The sequence below is a fragment of the Vulpes vulpes genome, chromosome 10 (genome assembly GCF_048418805.1).
Source record: "Vulpes vulpes isolate BD-2025 chromosome 10, VulVul3, whole genome shotgun sequence".
Lineage (NCBI taxonomy): Eukaryota > Metazoa > Chordata > Mammalia > Carnivora > Canidae > Vulpes > Vulpes vulpes.
Window position 1 is genome coordinate 26,681,318 of NC_132789.1, and position 18,182 is coordinate 26,699,499.

The window sequence follows — 18,182 nt, forward strand, 5'->3', positions numbered from 1 at the left end:
TAAGTCTTTATAACTTTGATTTTTTACATTTACATTTTATTTATTTTATAAATTTATTTTTTTATTGGTGTTCAATTTGCCAACATATAGAATAATACCGAGTGCTCATCCCATCAAGTGCCCCCCTCAGTGCCCATCACCCAGTCATCGCCACCCCCCGCCCACCTCCCCTTCCACCACCCCTAGTTCGTTTCCCAGAGTTAGGAGTCTCTCATGTTCTGTCCCCTTTCTGATATTTCCCATTCATTTTTTCTCCTTTCCCGTTTATTCCCTTTCACTATTTTTACATTTACATTTTATAGATATATTATTCATTCTTAGCTTCCTTTCACTCTATTTAATATTACATATATATACATTTATATTTTGTATACATACAAAATGTGTGTGTGTGTGTGTGTGTGTGTGTGTGTGTGTGTGTGTCTATGTGTTGATTTTGTTACAATCTGGGGTTTACTGTCTTCTAACACACAGACCAAAACACACTCAGGACCAAGTTGGTCACCCTGTTTTATCTACCCAGTGAGATTATATTCTCTCTTTCCCTGACTTTCTTTCTTTTCCTTCTTCTTTTTTTTTCTTTGCTGGGTTCTGATCTCTTGGTATTTGTCTAATGTGTATTTCACTTGGGTCGTGGTTGATATTTTTGATACTGCTCACTTGTTCATCCATTCTTCTCTGGAAAAAAATGACTTGAAGGAGGAATTCAACAAAATTAAAAAACAGTGTAGACTGTATTCTAATACAATATGGCCTGATGTGAGCCACACTAGTGCTCATCTGTGAACACACTGTGCTTCTCGTATTTGTCACTGATACAACAAATATGTTGGTACAAAACGAACAAGGAATAATGGAAGGGGAGGTGGCTGGGGTAATGGGGTGACTGGGTGACGGGCAATGAGGGGGGTACTTGACGGATGAGCACTGGGTGTCATACTATATGTTGGCAAATCGAACTCCAATAAAAAATACACAAAAATACATAGCTAAGTACAACAAAATGCAGACCTACAGGACAATGGTTAACCCACCTAACTATAAACATACTGGTGTAAAGCCCTTAGCTATGTATATAGTGTATATAAAGGACAAATGAGTCCTAATTTACAACATCTAGTCTTTCTAGATGTTAAAGAGGTTGCCAGTGTATGACAAACGTAGTAAATACATTGTGTACACTTTGTGTTTAAATTCATAGGAAAGACTATTCTGAAAACTAGAAGTGAAATTGTTAAATCCCCTCTAAGCATTATAGATGCTTATACTTTTCACTAGGTTGATATAGATGAGAAGAGGAAGGGTTAGGCCAGAATGTTCTTTCAGTGCTACTATGTATGTAGTGGGCAAATTTTAAATACTTAACTTGAAACATCTAGTATTCTGGATGTTTGAAAGTGAACAACATGTTAGGAGTAGAGAGTTAAAGTAACAACACCCTTTAAGTATTGTTAATTTACAGGAATGGCTATTTTGGGAATGGAATTGTTAAACCTGATGTCTTGGAGAATATGCTGACTGTTCACTGGGGGACAGGGGCAGGGAAGAAGTGAGAAGAGAAGGGTTCTGTGCCCTTGAGTCTTTAGACTAAAATTCTGTTTAAAAGTAGAGGTAGTAAAATAATCCCTTTATAAATGCCCTTTTGTTAGTTTTTAGGAAGGACTGTTCTGGGAGTGTCTGTTAATCCACTTCTTAGAGCTAGATGTAGTCCTATACTTAGTCGTTAATATGGTGGAGGGAGCAGAGGAGGGGTGAAGGGAAGGGCTTTTTGCTAGTATCTCCACATCTAGAAGACAGTTTTAGGTTATAACCATAGGTCTATATGTATGTTTTTATGAAGTACCTGTGTTTGTTGTGGAGAAGGTTCGTTATTTTGCAACATCTAAGCTTTTTGGATGTCCTGAGGTGACAATGTATGATAAAATGTACAGCTAGTGAATTAACCAATTTAAATTTCTCTTTGTTACCATTGATAGGAAAGAAGCATCTTGGACATGAGATTGTTAAGCTGTCTCTGAGAAATGTCAGAACTTACTAGGTTGGCAGAAGGAAGTATAGAGGGAGAGTTGTATGCTGATGTTTTCATATTTACATTTTAATGATAACGTGTATTAGTCTCTTTGGCTGTACTATAGGAATACATTAAGTGATTCAATGGAAACATACCTCTTTGCTAATTGAATATTATAGATTGGATGATGAATTCTTTTAGAAGCATTATATGTTGTGTACTCTGTTACTTTATGTCTCAGTTTTAATTGAACATTAAGGGAATGCAGTATTTTAATTGTAACTCTGCCAATATCTTTATCTAGAGCCCTGTTGCCATTTTTGTCTTTTATATTTTTGTCGCCAAGAAAGGCAGGATTACATTTTTTTTTTCCAGATGGAGTTGGTGTAGTGTATTCTTGGTTATCAAAATACTCATAGTTTGGGGACTTTGACATGATAAATATTCATGGTGTGTAAAAGCATGATACATAACCGTACGATCTTACTTAAAATGCTTACTTGTGTAGATAGATACACACACGGGACCTAGAAGTCAAACTGCAAACTGCTTGTGATTATGGATGACTTTGTTCTTTGCTTCTTGTATTTTTCAGTTTCCTTTTATGCACATATTAACTTTTAAAAAATAAATTTTTTAAAAACCTAAAAAAAAATACACAAAAATAAACAAAAACAAGAGTTTAAAACACAAATACATTTCTGTGAGAACATGTGGAACTCATGCCTCTAATGTCCAAGAGTTGGAACCCAATCTGAGAGTCAGAACTGGACATGCCAATGGGGAGGGAACTGGTGAGCCGTGGAAACCAGCTGGGCTCTCAGGGCATTGGGCCTTGCCGAGGTGTGTGACCTGTGACCAGGAGGGGGCGCCGAGGGACTGCCCTGTGGTCCCTACAGGGCTGCTCAGTGAGGACCCTTCACTCAGGGTGCCTGGGCCTGAGAAATGGGTTCTGAGCTCCCTGATGGGGACTCAGCATCTGTGTCCCCTCTGGCCTGGCAGTCTGCCTGGGGGCCTGTGTGTGGTCTCAGCAGGTGTTTCTCCCGAGGGCTCTTCTGGGGCTGAAGCCACCCCCATCCTCCTCAGTGTGTGGTGTCAGCAGAGCTCCAGGATCAGGGCCCAGGGAGGGGCTGGGCAGTCAGTGGGTGGAGCCCATGTGCATGGACAGCTCCTCCTGTGGCAGAGGGGGGAGGAAAAGAGGAGGCCCGGGACAGCCCAGCCCACAGAGGGGACGAGGGACTGTGTCACCCTGGCCTGGAATCCTTAATGTTCATTCTACTCTGTCAGTGCACAGGTCAGGACTGACCTCAGGGACACAGAGCCACTGTCAGCCTACGTCAGTTGGTCTAGCTTAGAGGTTTGAGGAAATTCAGTCTGGCCCCTGATCCATCACCCATGAATGTGTCTGCAGGTTCCCCTCCCAGCCTGTGCTGACCCAGCCGCCCTCCCTCTCTGCATCCCTGGGAACAACAGCCAGACTCACCTGCACCCTGAACAGCAGCTGCATATGCTGGTTCCAGCAGCCAGGAGACCTCCGGAGTACCTGCTGATGGTCTACTGAGACTCACCAAGGCCCCGGGGTCCCCAACCGCTACTATGCCTTCAAAGACACCTCGACCAATGCAGGGCACTCAGATGGCTGCAAAATTCATAAAACAGGGTCCTCATGGGGACTCATGGGCACCCCTTCAGATTTTCCTGCCTGTATGATTAGACACATGATATAATCATAAGGTTAAAAAAAGAGTCAAATGGTTCTATAAAATGTTTTTAAATGTTTGTTTGCTTATTTATTTATTTATTTTTTATAAATTAATTTTTATTGGTGTTCAAATTACCAACACACAGAATAACACCCAGTGCTCATCCCGTCAAGTGTCCGCCCCAGTGCCCGTCACCCATTCCCCCCCACACCCCGCCCTCCTCCCCTTCCACCACCCCTAGTTCATTTCCCAGAGTTAGGAGTCTTTATGTTCTGTCTCTCTTCCTGATATTTCCCACACATTTCTTTTCCCTTCCTTTATATTCCCTTTCACTATTATTTATATTCCCCAAATGAATGAGAACATACACTGTTTGTCCTTCTCCGATTGACTTACTTCACTCAGCATAATACCCTCCAGTTCCATCCACGTTGAAGCAAATGGTGGGTATTTGTCGTTTCTAATGGCTGAGGAATATTCCATTGTATACATAGACCACATCTTCTTTATCCATTCATCTTTCGATGGACACCGAGGCTCCCTCCACAGTTTGGCTATTGTGGACATTGCTGCTAGAAACATCGGGGTGCAGGTGTCCTGACGTTTCATTGCAGCTGAATCTTTGGGGTAAATCCCCAATAGTGCAACTGCTGGGTCGTAGGGCAGGTCTATTCTCAACTCTTTGAGGAACCTCCACACAGTTTCCCAGAGTGGCTGCACCAGTTCACATTACCACCAACAATGTAAGAGGATTCCCTTTTCTCCGCATCCTGTCCAACATTTGTTGTTTCCTGCCTTGTTAATTTTCCCCCATTCTCACTGGTGTGAGGTGGGATCTCATTGTGGTTTTGATTTGTATTTCCCTGATGGCAAGTGATGCAGAGCATTTTCTCATGTGCATGTTGGCCATGTCCGTGTCTTCCTCCGTGAGATTTCTCTTCATGTCTTTTGCCCATTTCATGATTGGATTGTTTGTTTCTTTGCTGTTGAGTTTAATAAGTTCTTTATAGATTTTGGAAACTAGCCCTTTATCTGATATGTCATTTGCAAATATCTTCTCCCATTCTGTATGTTGTCTTTTAGTTTTGTTGATTGTATCGTTTGCTGTGCAAAAGCTTCTTATCTTGATGAAGTCCCAATAGTTCATTTTTGCTTTTGTTTCTTTTGCCTTTGTGGATGTATCTTGCAAGAAGTTACTGTGGCGAAGTTCAAAAAGGGTGTTTCCTGTGTTCTCCTCTATGATTTTGATGGAATCTTGTCTCACATTTAGATCTCTCATCCATTTTGAGTTTATCTTTGTGTATGGTGAAAGAGAGTGGTCTAGTTTCATTCTTCTGCATGTGGATGTAAGTGAAAGTCAAAGTCATTCTTTTTTTTTACAAAGTTTTATTTATTTATTCATTAGACACATAGAGAGAGGGCGGAGACACAGTCAGAGAGTGAAGCAGGGTCCTCGCAGGGAGCCTGATGCAGGTCTCCATCCGAGGACCCTGGAATCATGACTTGAGCCAACGGCAGATGCTCAATTACTGAGCCACCATGTGAAACTGCACTGAGATTTTCAATGCCACTTCCATCATTATTCTCCATGCAGTCCGCACAGATCTGTGAACAATATACTAGTAATTCCCCCTGCGTCTTCACAGTGACACAATCATTGAGTCTTAGTCAATGCATACTGAGAAGATTTTCTTAAGAAGAACATTCAGGACTGTGGGCTGCCAGGGTCGGTGAAGGATCTCAAGATGGCTGGGCGAAAACTTGCTCTGAAAACCATTGACTGGGTAGCTTTTGTGGAGATCATACACCGAAACCAGAAGGCCATTGCCAATTCCCTGAAATCCTGGAATGAGATGCTTTAGGTTGACTATTCTTCCTGAGAAACCACCTGCTACCGACTGGGTTTACTACATGGCCAATGTGGCAAAGGCTGGCTTGGTAGATGACTTTGAGAAGAAGTTTAATGCCCTGAGGTTCCTGTGCCAGAGGATAAATACACTGTCCTGGTCGATGCTGAGGAAAAAGAAGATGTGAAAAGCTGTGCTGAGTTTTTTCCCTCTCAAAGGCCAGGATTGAAGAATATGAAAAAGAGCTGGAGAAGAGGAAGAACATAATTACATTTAATCAGATGACCATTGAGGACTTGAATGAAGTCTTCCCAGAAACCAAATCAGAAAAAAAAAAAAACATAAAAAAAAAAGAAAAAAGAAACCAAATCAGACAAGAAGAAGTATCCCCTTTGGCCTCAGAAGCCAATTGAAAATTTATAAACTTGAGTTGAGGAGAAAGCCCTGGTCCTCATATTATAAACATTGGACATTAAAAATAATGATACAGAAAAAAAAGAACATTCATCCAATTTATGTGCACAGTTTGTCTAGAGGGTGACCAATACGCAATCTCTTCCCCTGGATTATTGGCAGAAATTCTCCAGCTGTTACATCTTCCTGGCACGTCTGCCCCTTGTGCTCTGAGGTCAGTGGCACACACACAACCAAACGTGGCAGGGCTCCTGCAGACCTGTGTCAATGTGGGGGAGGACAGACCCTAGGAGGGAGTCACAACCCACAGGGTGGGGAGAACTAAAGTTTAAAACAGGTGAAAAGAGTGAAAGATGACAACGATGTTAAGTGTGTAACCTTTCCAGGAAAGCACACAAGGGCTTCCACCCAGAACCTGGAAAATCTCGCTCCCTGGGTCTTCAGTATTTCTGGAAACTCAGAGAAGGAGAGGGCTGCAACCAGGGTCATCATATAGGAGGAAGGTCTCAGCATCCTGCGCAGAAGAGGCCACTTGTACACGGGGACACTTCACTCCTCTGGCTGTGACAGTGATGTGAGATGAATTGGTGTAGAGACACCACCTCAGTCCTGAGTGGCCCATGAAAAACCAAGGGATCCATGGCAGAGACACAGAGACAGAGAGGCAGAGACCTAGGCAGAGGGAGAAGCAGGCTCCCTGCACAGAGCCGGATGGGGGGCTTGATCCCAGGACTCCAGGATCATGCCCTGAGCCAAAGACAGACGCTTAACCCCTGAGCCACCCGGGAGTCCCTCACACTGAGACATTAGAGTGTAGCCTAACATCTATGCCACAGTCATGGGAGACCACATATGGGGAGACTTGTCCAGATCATAGGAGGAGAGTGGATAGAGCTCTGGAGACAGGACCTGTGTCCTATGGCCAACTGATCCCCATGTCATGCAGGGTGAGGTGGTGTCAGGATGCCAGAAGGCAGTTGAGTCTTATTTCTTAGGGCTCAGGCTGGATCAGAGCTGGGAGCACCACCTGGCACTGACTGTGGCCTCTGCTCAAGGCTCACAGCTGGGACTTCCCGAACCACACCCTACCCCCAAACAGCTACTCTCCTGCCCACCCCCCTGACATCCTCAGGCAGAGGGACCTGACCCAGGTCCAGGGAGGTGTCAGAGAGCTGAGGTCTCATTTGCATGGGAGGGCCCCTCCCTCTTTCAGAGGATGAAGAGAGGAAGGGAGAGATGAGGGGAGGGTCTGCTCAGCTGAGGGGCCACGGAAGACAGGATCAGTGATGACCTCTACCATGGGCTGGTCCCCTCTCCTTCTCAGCCTCCTCACTCACTGCACAGGTAACTGGATGTGGAGACAGGGGAAGGGGCCCAGGGAGAACATGTGGGATCCAGACTCCAGCATCACCCTGTCTGTTTCTCTCTTTCCTGCAGGTTCCTGGACCCAGTCTGTGCTGACTCAGCCGGCCTCAGTGTCTAGGTCCCTGGGCCAGAGGGTCACCATCTCCTGTACTGGAAGCAGCTCCAGCATCGGTGGATATAGTGTAGGCTGCTACCAACAGCTCTCGGGGATAGGCTCCAGAACCCTCATCTATTATGATAGTAACCAACCCTCGGGGGTCCCCGATCAATTCTCTGGCTTCAGGTCAGGCAACTCAGCCACCCTGTCCATCTCTGGGCTCCAGGCTGAGGACGAGGCTGATTATTACTGCTCAACATACGATAGCAGTCACAATGCTGGCACAGCGCTCCAGGCCTGTGGGGAAGTGAGACAAAAACCCACTTACCTGTCTGCAACGTGAGTGAGTGCCCCAGAAGCTGCCTGCTTAGGCTCCCCCTGGGTTTCTGCTCATTCTTCAGTTGATGCCCTGAGCCCAGGTGCATCTTGGGGACCTCCTGGAAATGGCACTTGCTTCATCATCTCTGACCTCAGAGTCACTCATAGTAACCCATCGTACACAGAGGGTGTCAAAGGAAAGAGACAGTTTTGTCCTCGTGATCAGGGACAGGTTCTTTCTTTTTTTATAATAAATTTATTTTTTATTAGTGCTCAATTTGCCAACATACAGAATAACACCCAGTGCTCATCCCGTGAAGTGCCCCCCCCAGTGCCCGTCACCCATTCACCCCCACCCCCAGCCCGCCTCCCCTTCTACCATCCCTAGTTTGTTTCCCAGAGTTAGGAGTCTTTATGTTCTGTCCAGGGACAGGTTCTTTTAGGCTAGTGTACATTCACTTGTCATAGTCTGATTTCTCAGTAAAAGAAATACTCTTAGGTCGTGAAGCTATCATGGTCCTTCAGCCCCATCCCTGCTCTGCTGATGCACATGTCAACTCTTTTTGCACCTGGGAACATTGTTGCCTTAGCTTCAACCAGAGGATGAGTTCTCTCACAGGAGTGCTTATTTTGTGATGACTCTTCCCTCCATGTGGGAAGCTCTCAAATCACAGACCCTGTATCCATGTTTTTTACAGCAGACCATGCAGCGTGCTTCACTCAGTCCTTCAGGTCAATGGTGAGTACTGGGGTCACAGTTCTGGATGTTACCTTCAGGACACTGAGGACCCTGAAATGGACATGTAATCAGCAGGGGGCACTGTGCGTCCCCTGGGCCCTGCAGAGGGAACCTCACACCTGGGGGAACCCCACCTGGCTTCAGAGCTGGGTAGAGGCTCAGCTGCCCCCTGTGCCCCTGGTGAGACCCAGCAGCCTGGTGCCCTCTGGGCCTGGCAGAGGCTCCTGGGCAGGGTCCTAAGGGGTTCCCACAGATGCTCCCTCCACCCTTTCTATGTCCACTCTGAGCAGTCCCTGCCTTCAGCATCCTCTGTCCCCTGTTTTTCTGAATCACTTACCAGATGGAGTCTGAGAGAGACTGGAAGGGGTGACAGTTTGCAAAAAGAGCATTGTCATTTGCCTGGAGACTGTAGGGATAATTAGACAAGCTTAGCAGAGTGTAGCTCCATTCCTGGGACAGGGGATTTGTCAACATGGCCTGGACTCCTCTCCTCCTCTGGTTCTTGTCTTTATGCCCAGGTAGGGACATCATCTGTCTTCTGGGGAACCTTCCCCGATATTAACATCCCCTGGAAACTCCCACCAAAAATGCTCCACCTCCTGGGAGTTTCTGTATCTACAGTTTCCCTGTCCCAGCCAGGACTGGCTCAGCTGTCCCCCCACCTCCCTCTGCATCTCCAGGAACAACAGCCAGACTCACATAAACCACGAGCAGCGGCTTCATTGTTGGCGGCTGCTACATATACTGGTTCCAACAGAAGCTAGGGAGCCCCCCCCCCCATATCTCCTGAGGTTCTACTCAGACTCAGATAAGACCAGGGCTCAAAGTCCCCAGCCCTGCTCTGGATCTGAAGACACCTCTTCCGAAGCAGGGCCTCTGCTCATCTCTGGGCTCAGCGTGAGGACAAGGCTGACTCTTACTGTACAATCTGGCACAGTGGTCCTGGTCACAGGGACACACACAGAGGAGGACGTGGGGCACCACCTCAGCCTGCCTATGGCCTTGGACTGTCTGTCTCCCAATTTAAGAGAACTTGAATACACACTAATTTTACTGGAAGATTCGGGATCACAATATTCTTCCTCCTAGTTTTCTATTTACACATTTCTGAAGACACAGAGGACATAAAAGCTGAGAAGAAATAGATACAGAAATATTGTTAGTGAAAAATTAGCCTCGGTGTCCATTGAAAGGTGAATGGATAAAGATGTGGTCTATGTATACAATGGAATATTCCTCAGCCATTAGAAATAACAAAAACTCACCATTTGCTTCGACGTGGACGGACCTGGAGGGTATTACGCTGAGTGAAGAACGTCAACTGGAGAAGGACAAACATCATATGGTCTCATTCATTTGGGGAATATAAAATAATAAAGGAGATTATAGGGGACAGGAGAGAAAATGAGTGGGAAGTATCAGAGATGGAGACAGAACATGAGAGACTCCTAACTCTTGGAAACGAACAAGGTGTTGTGGAAAGGGAGGTCAGCGGGTGGTGGAGGTAACTGGGTGACGGGCACTGAGGGGGGCAGTTGACGGGATGAGCACTGGGTGTTATGGTATAGGTTGGCAAATTGAACTCCAATAAAAATATACAAATAAAAGAAAAATTAGATCCTGTTGTCATGGTGGTCCTTTTCTCTTCCCATAGAACATCTACCTTTATAAATTTAATGTTCAGAACAAAGGGACAATCCCAGAAGTTTGAAAGTCCTATTCAGGGTGGACTCTGCACTTCCAGCTGTCAGAGCAGAAACATCCTCTTCTCTCCCAGGCCTCTGCTCTCAGGACAGGCCAAGGCTCACTGCATCCCAGGTATGAGGCACTTAGCTGTGGGGATGCTGGGTGAGAACAGGCCCAAGAGGAATTCTTGGCCCATAGCTGTGGACTTGACCCTCAGTTGTGACATCAAGGTTGTGGTTAGGAATGGAGGATTTGGGGTCCTGAAATGTTGTAAAAACCCTGAACCTGCTCCAGGGGCACTAGGTGAAGTAGTCCTGTGCATGTGACTTCCTATGGCTGACACCACTCAGGACCATGGGCATCCTCGGAGGGCCTGTTCCTGAACCCCCAGTGCCTGCTTGTGGCCTCCTCTCCTTGGGTACCCAGTGGAGCTTTGCAATAGTCCTGGGTGGAGGAGGATGGCTTGGATGTCTAGGGAGGAGGAATCTGAGTATTTACTGCTAATCCCTTTTCCTATGAAGCTGTTGTGAAGCCTCAAATGTAGAATTCACCTTTTGTGGAGGGAAAAGCAGCAAAATGGGAGTTAATATAGGTGGAGCTCTCTGGTCGAAGCCCTGAGTTGTGAGCTAGCACAGCCTTGACTGAGCTTCCAGGCTACAGCCTGACTTTCCTCCACGGACTATGTCAGCTTGTCCTCCTTGACAAGATACAGGGTCTCAGATAAGGAGGGAGTGAGACAAATCCCTGAACCCAAGGATCTTGTCTCTGAACCCCCATTCAGGAAGAAACTTATCTGGAGAGACTGAGCAGTGTGGTCTCTGCTGCACGATGATCTATGTTTCCACAGGAAACAAACATTCCAGTAATGCACATAAACTGAGAGAAAATGGTACATTCCAGGAGATACCGACATATAACATAACAGAGCCCAAGGCACCCCGCCACTCAATGTGGAGAAGATGAACAGGAAGAAACACCGTGATCCAGTTGAACATGCAGACTCCAAACATTCTTCCACACTCAGTTCTATCATCTCATTCCATGGAGTGTGACCTTGTGTCACTACTGTTATATCCACAGGGGATACACTGACCATAACGCTGGTCACAGACACAGCCTCTTCTCTCTGAACCATCTCCATGGTAACTCGGACCAGATCCTGCAGGCTCTCCCCGACAACACCTCCTCTCTTCTCTTCTCCCCTCTGTTCTTCTGTTCTTTGATTTTGGTCTCTCCCTCTGGCTCTTCAGTTCTGAGCTATGTCTCCACATCAGGATTTCAGAGAAAACCAGAAATGATCTTGCTGTAGTTTCTAGTCTCAAGGGTCCAACTCTTGGTGGAGAATTATAAGAAAACGGAGTTGCAAGAAACCCCTCACATTCTCCTTCCTGCTCTACGATCTAGGCTCCATTTTTTTTTTTACCCAGCACTAATAGTCTTAATATTTTTAGAGGTTTCTTTATTTTTATATATAGAGAGAGCATGCAGTGGGGGGCTGCGCGCGGGTAGAGGAGGAGGGAAGGAGGCTCAAGCAGACTCTGGGCTCAGCGCAGAGCTCTGTGCAGGGCTCGGGCTCACTATCCTGGAATTAGGACATCAGCAAAACAAGAGTTGATGCTCAACAACCTACACCTCATAGATGAACCCCCTACTCCATTCTATTTAATATGAAAGTAAAATTATTACATTTCCAGAAAAGAATGTGTTTATCTACTTTTAAGTATTTGCACATGGGATGTAATGATTTTTACCTACTTCAGAATTATCCGATGCCCTCACTAATGGGGGAATCCTGGAGGAATCCATAGACAAAGGTTTGCCTGCATATTTTAATGTAAGTCATTATTTTTCTGCTGTTCCAAGTTTTCATTCTGAAGAATTCTGTGAACAGTAGATCCACCACAGAAATATTTTCTACCATAGAAATGGTTCCAGGCTGTAGCGTTTTTTCACACAAACAGACACAAAACTATCAGCAGTATATTTTCTCACTCCTGGTCGACACCAGGGGAACTCAGGGGACTTTGGGTGAGGCTGGGTTGAGGGGTAGGAAGGAGGAGGCTGGGGCTCACCCCTGCCCTGAGCTCCACGACACCTGGAAACCCTAGAGATGTAGGTATAGTGTCTGCAGAGATAAGGAATGGACAGATTTCTTGTAATTCAACAGGTCCTAGACTGTTGATTCAGTGGATTGTTGACATATTTGCTTTCACTGCAGTCCTCTTGGCTAACAATCTTTTCAGGGAAGCCTGTGGCTCATCAACTTTGTGCCATGTTCAGCATAGGGTGGGACCCTAGAATCCCAGGATCCAGTCAGTCTCCCTGCATGGAGCCTGCTTCTCTCTCTCTCTCTCTCTCTCTCTCTCTCTCTCTCTCTCTCATGAATAAATAATTAAAATCTTTTTAAAAATAATCTTTTCAGATAAAAAATCTTTGAGATCCTTACCTCTCAATGTAAGATCAAGACCTTGGATATTTAGAAGAACAGTTCCATGGAGAACCATCCCTTAGCATGTTTCAAAGTAATTAGAGGGAGAAGAGTCACATAGCCTCATTCTCCATCTTCCATCCACGCCCCCCCCACCCACACAGAGTTCTTTACTCTGCCTGAGTGAATAGCATTTTGGATGCTGCAGTTTCCAGTCTTCTAAATCCCTCCAGAGCCAACCGGTCCTCAGTCAGCCATTCTCAGAGCCTCAATCTCTGGGAGACAGAAGCTTCTTCAACAGGAAACACTGGTGACATCTTGTGTGCCTAGGGTCCTGTCACCAGGGCAGCCTGGATATGCACAGAGCACATTGCTCAGGGGTGAGGCTGATGCTCAGGATACCCAGGGGGAGTGTCCGTTCCCAGAGCAGCTCAGTGGAACCAGTCAGTGTCTGAGGCTGATCATCCCATTGTTTCTGGGACCTCAGCCTCAGTGCTGCTCCCACGGAGCTCCAGGCCCCTGGAGCATGGGACACCCCTTCCCTGTGCTGTCTGCCTGGGCTGTTACTCCCTCAGTCACCCAACTGCCACCTCCAATCAGGCTGCAGTCTGATGGAAAGTCTTGTGACCCATCCCAGGGCCACAGCACCTATGAGCTCAGGGGCATCATTCCTTTCAGCACCAACTATCCTCCAATCACATATGGGAAGTTTGACAGAATCTTCTGGGTCCAGGGGGCCTTGGGCAGGAGAAATCAATGGCTGTAGTCATGGAGGATCGTGACTAATGTTCTATCCTGAACATGCTGGACACAAGTTGCAGAGACTTGAGCTGTGCTCAACCCAGAGAGTGGTCTGTCTCCAAATCACTTTACCCAAGAAGCTGTGTCTCTTTGGTAATTTTGTCCCCATGTCCTCAGTGCTGTGCAGAACTCAGGGGAAGATAACTCTGGAAATCAGAGAAGCCTCATTAGTGGAAAGTAACAGAATCCTGCATAGCAGGGGCCATGTGCCCATGCAGATGTGTCACTGCTCTGGACTGGATCCTGAACTCTCAGAGGAATTTGTATAAGAGAAACCACCTTCGCCCTGAACAGGAATGGTCAAGGGAGCTGTGGACAAACTCTCTCTGAAGATTCCCAGTGGAGCAATAGTGAGCTCTGAAGTAATGTGAGCTGGCACACAGGGATCTGGCCGGGGCCCTACTGCAGGGAACAGTGGGCAAAGAGTTGGGGAAGCAGGAGATGTGGGCCCTGGCCACCTTGTCACACAGTGGTGCCCCTGGGTCTGGACACCAGGGGGCGTTCTGGTTCCATTTCTGAAGAGTCAGGGTGATCAGAGTTGGACCTGCCACCTGGCACTGCTTGTGCCCTCTGCTCAGAGATCACAGCTGAGACCTCCCCACCCCTGGCCTTACACAGCTCCTCCCTTGCCCATGCCCCTGTCATCTCAGGAAGAGGGACCTGACCCAAGGCCAGGTGGGTATCAAAAGCAGGTTTTCATTTGCATGGATGGGCCCTCCCTCTCAGAGAAGAAGAAGAGGGGAAGAGAGAGATGAGAGGAGGCTCTGCTCAGCTGTGGGACCACTGAAGACAGGATCAGTGATGACCTCCACCATGGCCTGCTCCGCTCTCCTCCTCACCCTCCTCGCTCACTGTACAGGTGACTGGATGTGAGGACGGGGGTAGGGACCCTGGGAGGACATGTGGAGTTCTGCTTCTACCTCTTCTTTCCAGACCCCAACATAATCCTGTCTGCGTCTCTCCCCCTTGCAGCGTCCTGGGCCCAGGCTGTGCTGACTCAGCCGCCCTCAGTGTCTGCGGCCCTGGGGCAGAGGTTCACCATCTCCTGCACTGGAAGCAGCACCAACATCGGCAGTGGTTATGATGTACACTGGTACCAGCAGCTCCCAGGAAAGTCCCCTAAAACTATCATCTATGGTAATAGCAATCGACCCTCGGGGGTCCCTGATCGCTTCTCTGGCTCCAAGTCAGGCAGCACAGCCACCCTGACCATCACTGGGCTCCAGGCTGAGGACGAAGCTGATTATTACTGCCAGTCCTATGATGACAACCTCGATGGTCACACAGTGCTCTGGGCCTGGGAGAAGTGAGACACAAACCTGTTTTCCTCCCAGAAATGAGTTTTGCTTTGTAGCACCCACTGTTTGACCAAGGCAGCTTCCTCCTTTGGTGTAAACTGCAGTCTGTGGTAAACCTGATGGAACTTTTGCTCCAAAATGATCCTGATTCTCTCCAATCCAGCCCCTGCACCCTGTCTTTGGCTCAAACACATTCTATGGTTTTCTCGTATTGAGGAGAAATTCCTTGTTGTCAGGAGCATGATGCTCTGTTCACAGTCTGTCGATGAAGAAAGACAGACAAGAAAATAAAGATTAAATTAAATGTCCTTACAGCCTGCAGCCCACTGTTAGAGACCTGACATATGCAGAGAGTGAGTTGCTCAAGGAACTCTTGGCTGCCTTAGTGCCTTAATGTTTATCTTTATTAAAGATTGAGATAACATCACCTTAACAGCAGCTAGATCATAAAGGTCCTGAAAACCTTGCTTCCAAATTCCTTTGAGTTTTACACTATCCCCAGCCTTTACTGATTAAAAAGCATATCATCAGTCCCTCCTCACAATCCCAGTGCAGCTTTCTGCCCACAGGACCTGTTACCCCTATAGTAAAACCACTTGTTACCAACATTATATATCTTGAGAATTCGTTCTTGACCATTGGGATAGGCAATCCTGTATCACTGTGACAAGTCAGGACCGAACTGGAGACAGGGAGTCCACCTAAGTCTGCTCTATACTCAATAGAGCACTGTCCTTACAGTGTGCATTCACACCACCTACTGAACACCTAGTATGTGCCCCATGTGAGGCTAAGGATGTGGGACACAAGTGGACATGGAAGAGTCCCCATGATCAAGGAGCTCACAGCGTCTGGGGGAAGAGAGAGGACACAGCTTACATAAAATGAGGAAAGCTTGTCCCTGGATACTGAGGAGGGGTGAGCTTGGTGGGTTGGAGCTGAAACATTGGAGGTGTACCCAGGGAACCCCAGAATGTGATGTCCCACAATGACATCCCAGTCCTGCACAGAGAGTGATGGAGCACGGTGTGAGCATGTAGGGGGGACATGGAAGGGGTGTGGACTCTGTCCCCGTCAGACTAGGAGTTCTGGACAAGAGGATGATCATGAGGAAAGTCAGAGTCCTCATGACATAGAGGAAGCCGGGACTGGGATGAGAGTTGGAAGGAGGGGAAGGAGGTGGGGTTCTTGGAACACTGTGGGGAGGGGCTCCACCAGCTAGGACAGTGTGAGGATCCATTTATGATGCAGAATGACATCTACAACATGTTTCTAGGATATAGGATCAGCCCCTGATCCAGGGGACTGTTGATCAGGAGTCCTAGCGATGCACATCTCTGCTTACTCTTGACTGACCTTGGTGAAACTTCACCAGTGCCTGTTGCTGTGGAGTTAAGTATTTCCTGTGCTCTTCAGGTCCCTTGTTTTCATAAGAATCTAATTCTTATTAAATAATTAATAAAGAATTAATAAATCTAATTTGGCAGATTAACAGGAGAAAATGAAGTTTCATAGCCTACCTAGCGGGTATCCACACAGACGTGGAGAATTCCAAAGACATTCAGGCACCATGACACATATGTGAGTGAAGGAGAGGGGCAGGGGTCCCATGACCAAAGAGGAGAAAGTGCGTGAGAGTGAAGGGGAGAGGAGTTGTTTACAAAAGAGAGGTTGTTCTGCTGTGTAGACACTTGACTTAGGTAAAGAGGGAGCCTGGTAATAGCTCTCTTCCTGGTACAAGCTGGCAGTTTTGGGGGATTATAGAGCTTTTCCTAAATCTGCTGATTCTCATTTGTTTAAAGTGAAACTATCGTTCATGCCAATGGGGTCCAATTTGGGGCAGCCTATGTTTAGCCAGTTCCCTCCCTTCTCTGAAATTTCCCAAAGATACATGTGTTAAAACTTGTGCTAGCAGATTATTTAGTTTTGTTGACCCTCTCCTGACAATAGGCCAGTTTATTTAAACCCATTTTTTTTATGATAGAGAGAGAGAGAGAGAAAGAGAGGCAGAGACACAGGCAGAGAGAGAAGCAGGCTCCATGCACCGGGAGCCCGACGTGGGATTCGATCCCGGGTCTCCAGGATCACGCCCTGGGCCAAAGGCAGGCGCCAAACCGATGCGCCACCCAGGGATCCCCTATTTAAACCCATTTGAGGAGAGTTTGATGGAGGCGCATTCTCAAAGAAAGGCTTGTGGTTCAAGAAATCATTTATTAAACAAGAGTCATTTGTATGGGGAAAAAAGGATGGTAAATGATCGAATGAAATTGTTGGTAGTTGCTGAGTTCTGAGGGGAACCAGTGGAGATTTCTTAATGTCAAGCTCATGTCATCTTCAGGTAGTTTCGTTTATTTATTCATGAAAACAAGAAGCAACTCAATCCAAACACTTGGCACACCAGCGGGTGCCTGTGTTCCCAGGGCATTTTCAGTGGAATTTCTGCTGAGCCCGGACCCCACCGCAGCAGTGAGGAAGGAGGCGGCAGGACAGGTTTGGACATCTGCACTGGAGTAGAAAGAAACCAAACACAAGTTGGGCCACAGGTGACAGAAGGCTGTGACAGAAGGCTGTGACAATCTGACAGTCTTTCCTGGTTTGTAGTTCAAATGTGTCTGGTGATCTCTGACTGTCCCAGAGACACACTGGCATGAAGACCACCTCTACATGAGCGACTGTGGTGACTTCTCTGAAGGTTCTATCATTGGATTCGCAGTTAGCTTTCAGGACCTCAGGATATAGGGCAGTTTGAATGCACTTCCAAAAGTGGGAGAAAAATCAACATTCTAGTTTTCAGACTTGTATCCAGAGATTTTAGGAAGCTAGAGAAAATCAGGATCAAGTTCAGGTTATAATGAACAGGAAACAAGTCAAGTATTTTCTCAGATGTGTCATTGAAATACATGTTTTCTCAACAACCAGCCTCATTTCTTTTTTTTTTAATTTTATTTTATTTATTTATGATAGTCATACAGAGAGAAAGAGAGAGAGGCAGAGACACAGGCAGAGGGAGAAGCAGGCTCCATGCACCGGGAGCCTGATGTGGGATTGGATCCCAGGTCTCCAGGATCGCGCCCTGGGCCAAAGGCAGGCGCCAAACCGCTGCGCCACCCAGGGATCCCCAACCAGCCTCATTTCTACTAAATATAGTTGCAGCAAGCATGGCACTTGAACATATAGGCTCTTGTTAAAATGTGATTTGCTGCAATAAATATATTGTCATAAAAGTATAAGAGTGCTCAATTGCAGATTGTGAGTTTTGCAGGGATCAGGTATGGAGAAAAGTTAAATAGTTTCTTTTTTTAAAGGTTTCGTTTATTTATTCATGAGAGACAGAGAGAGAGAGAGAGAGAGAGAGAGAGAGAGAGAGGCAGAGACACAGGGTGAGGGAGAAGCAGGCTCCATGCAGGGACCCGACTTGGGACTCCATCCTGGGTTCCAGGATCATGCCCCAGGCTGCAGGCAGTGTTAAACAGCT

General features: G+C 46.7%; 1 gene segment (V, D, J or C); it reads left to right on the forward strand.

Moving 5' to 3' along the window:
• Positions 1-14,145: 14,145 nt before the first annotated feature.
• Positions 14,146-14,719, forward strand: LOC112912259 (immunoglobulin lambda variable 1-40-like). The segment is given in 2 exon segments: positions 14,146-14,268; positions 14,382-14,719. Coding segments are annotated over 2 exon segments (396 nt in total).
• Positions 14,720-18,182: the final 3,463 nt, after the last annotated feature.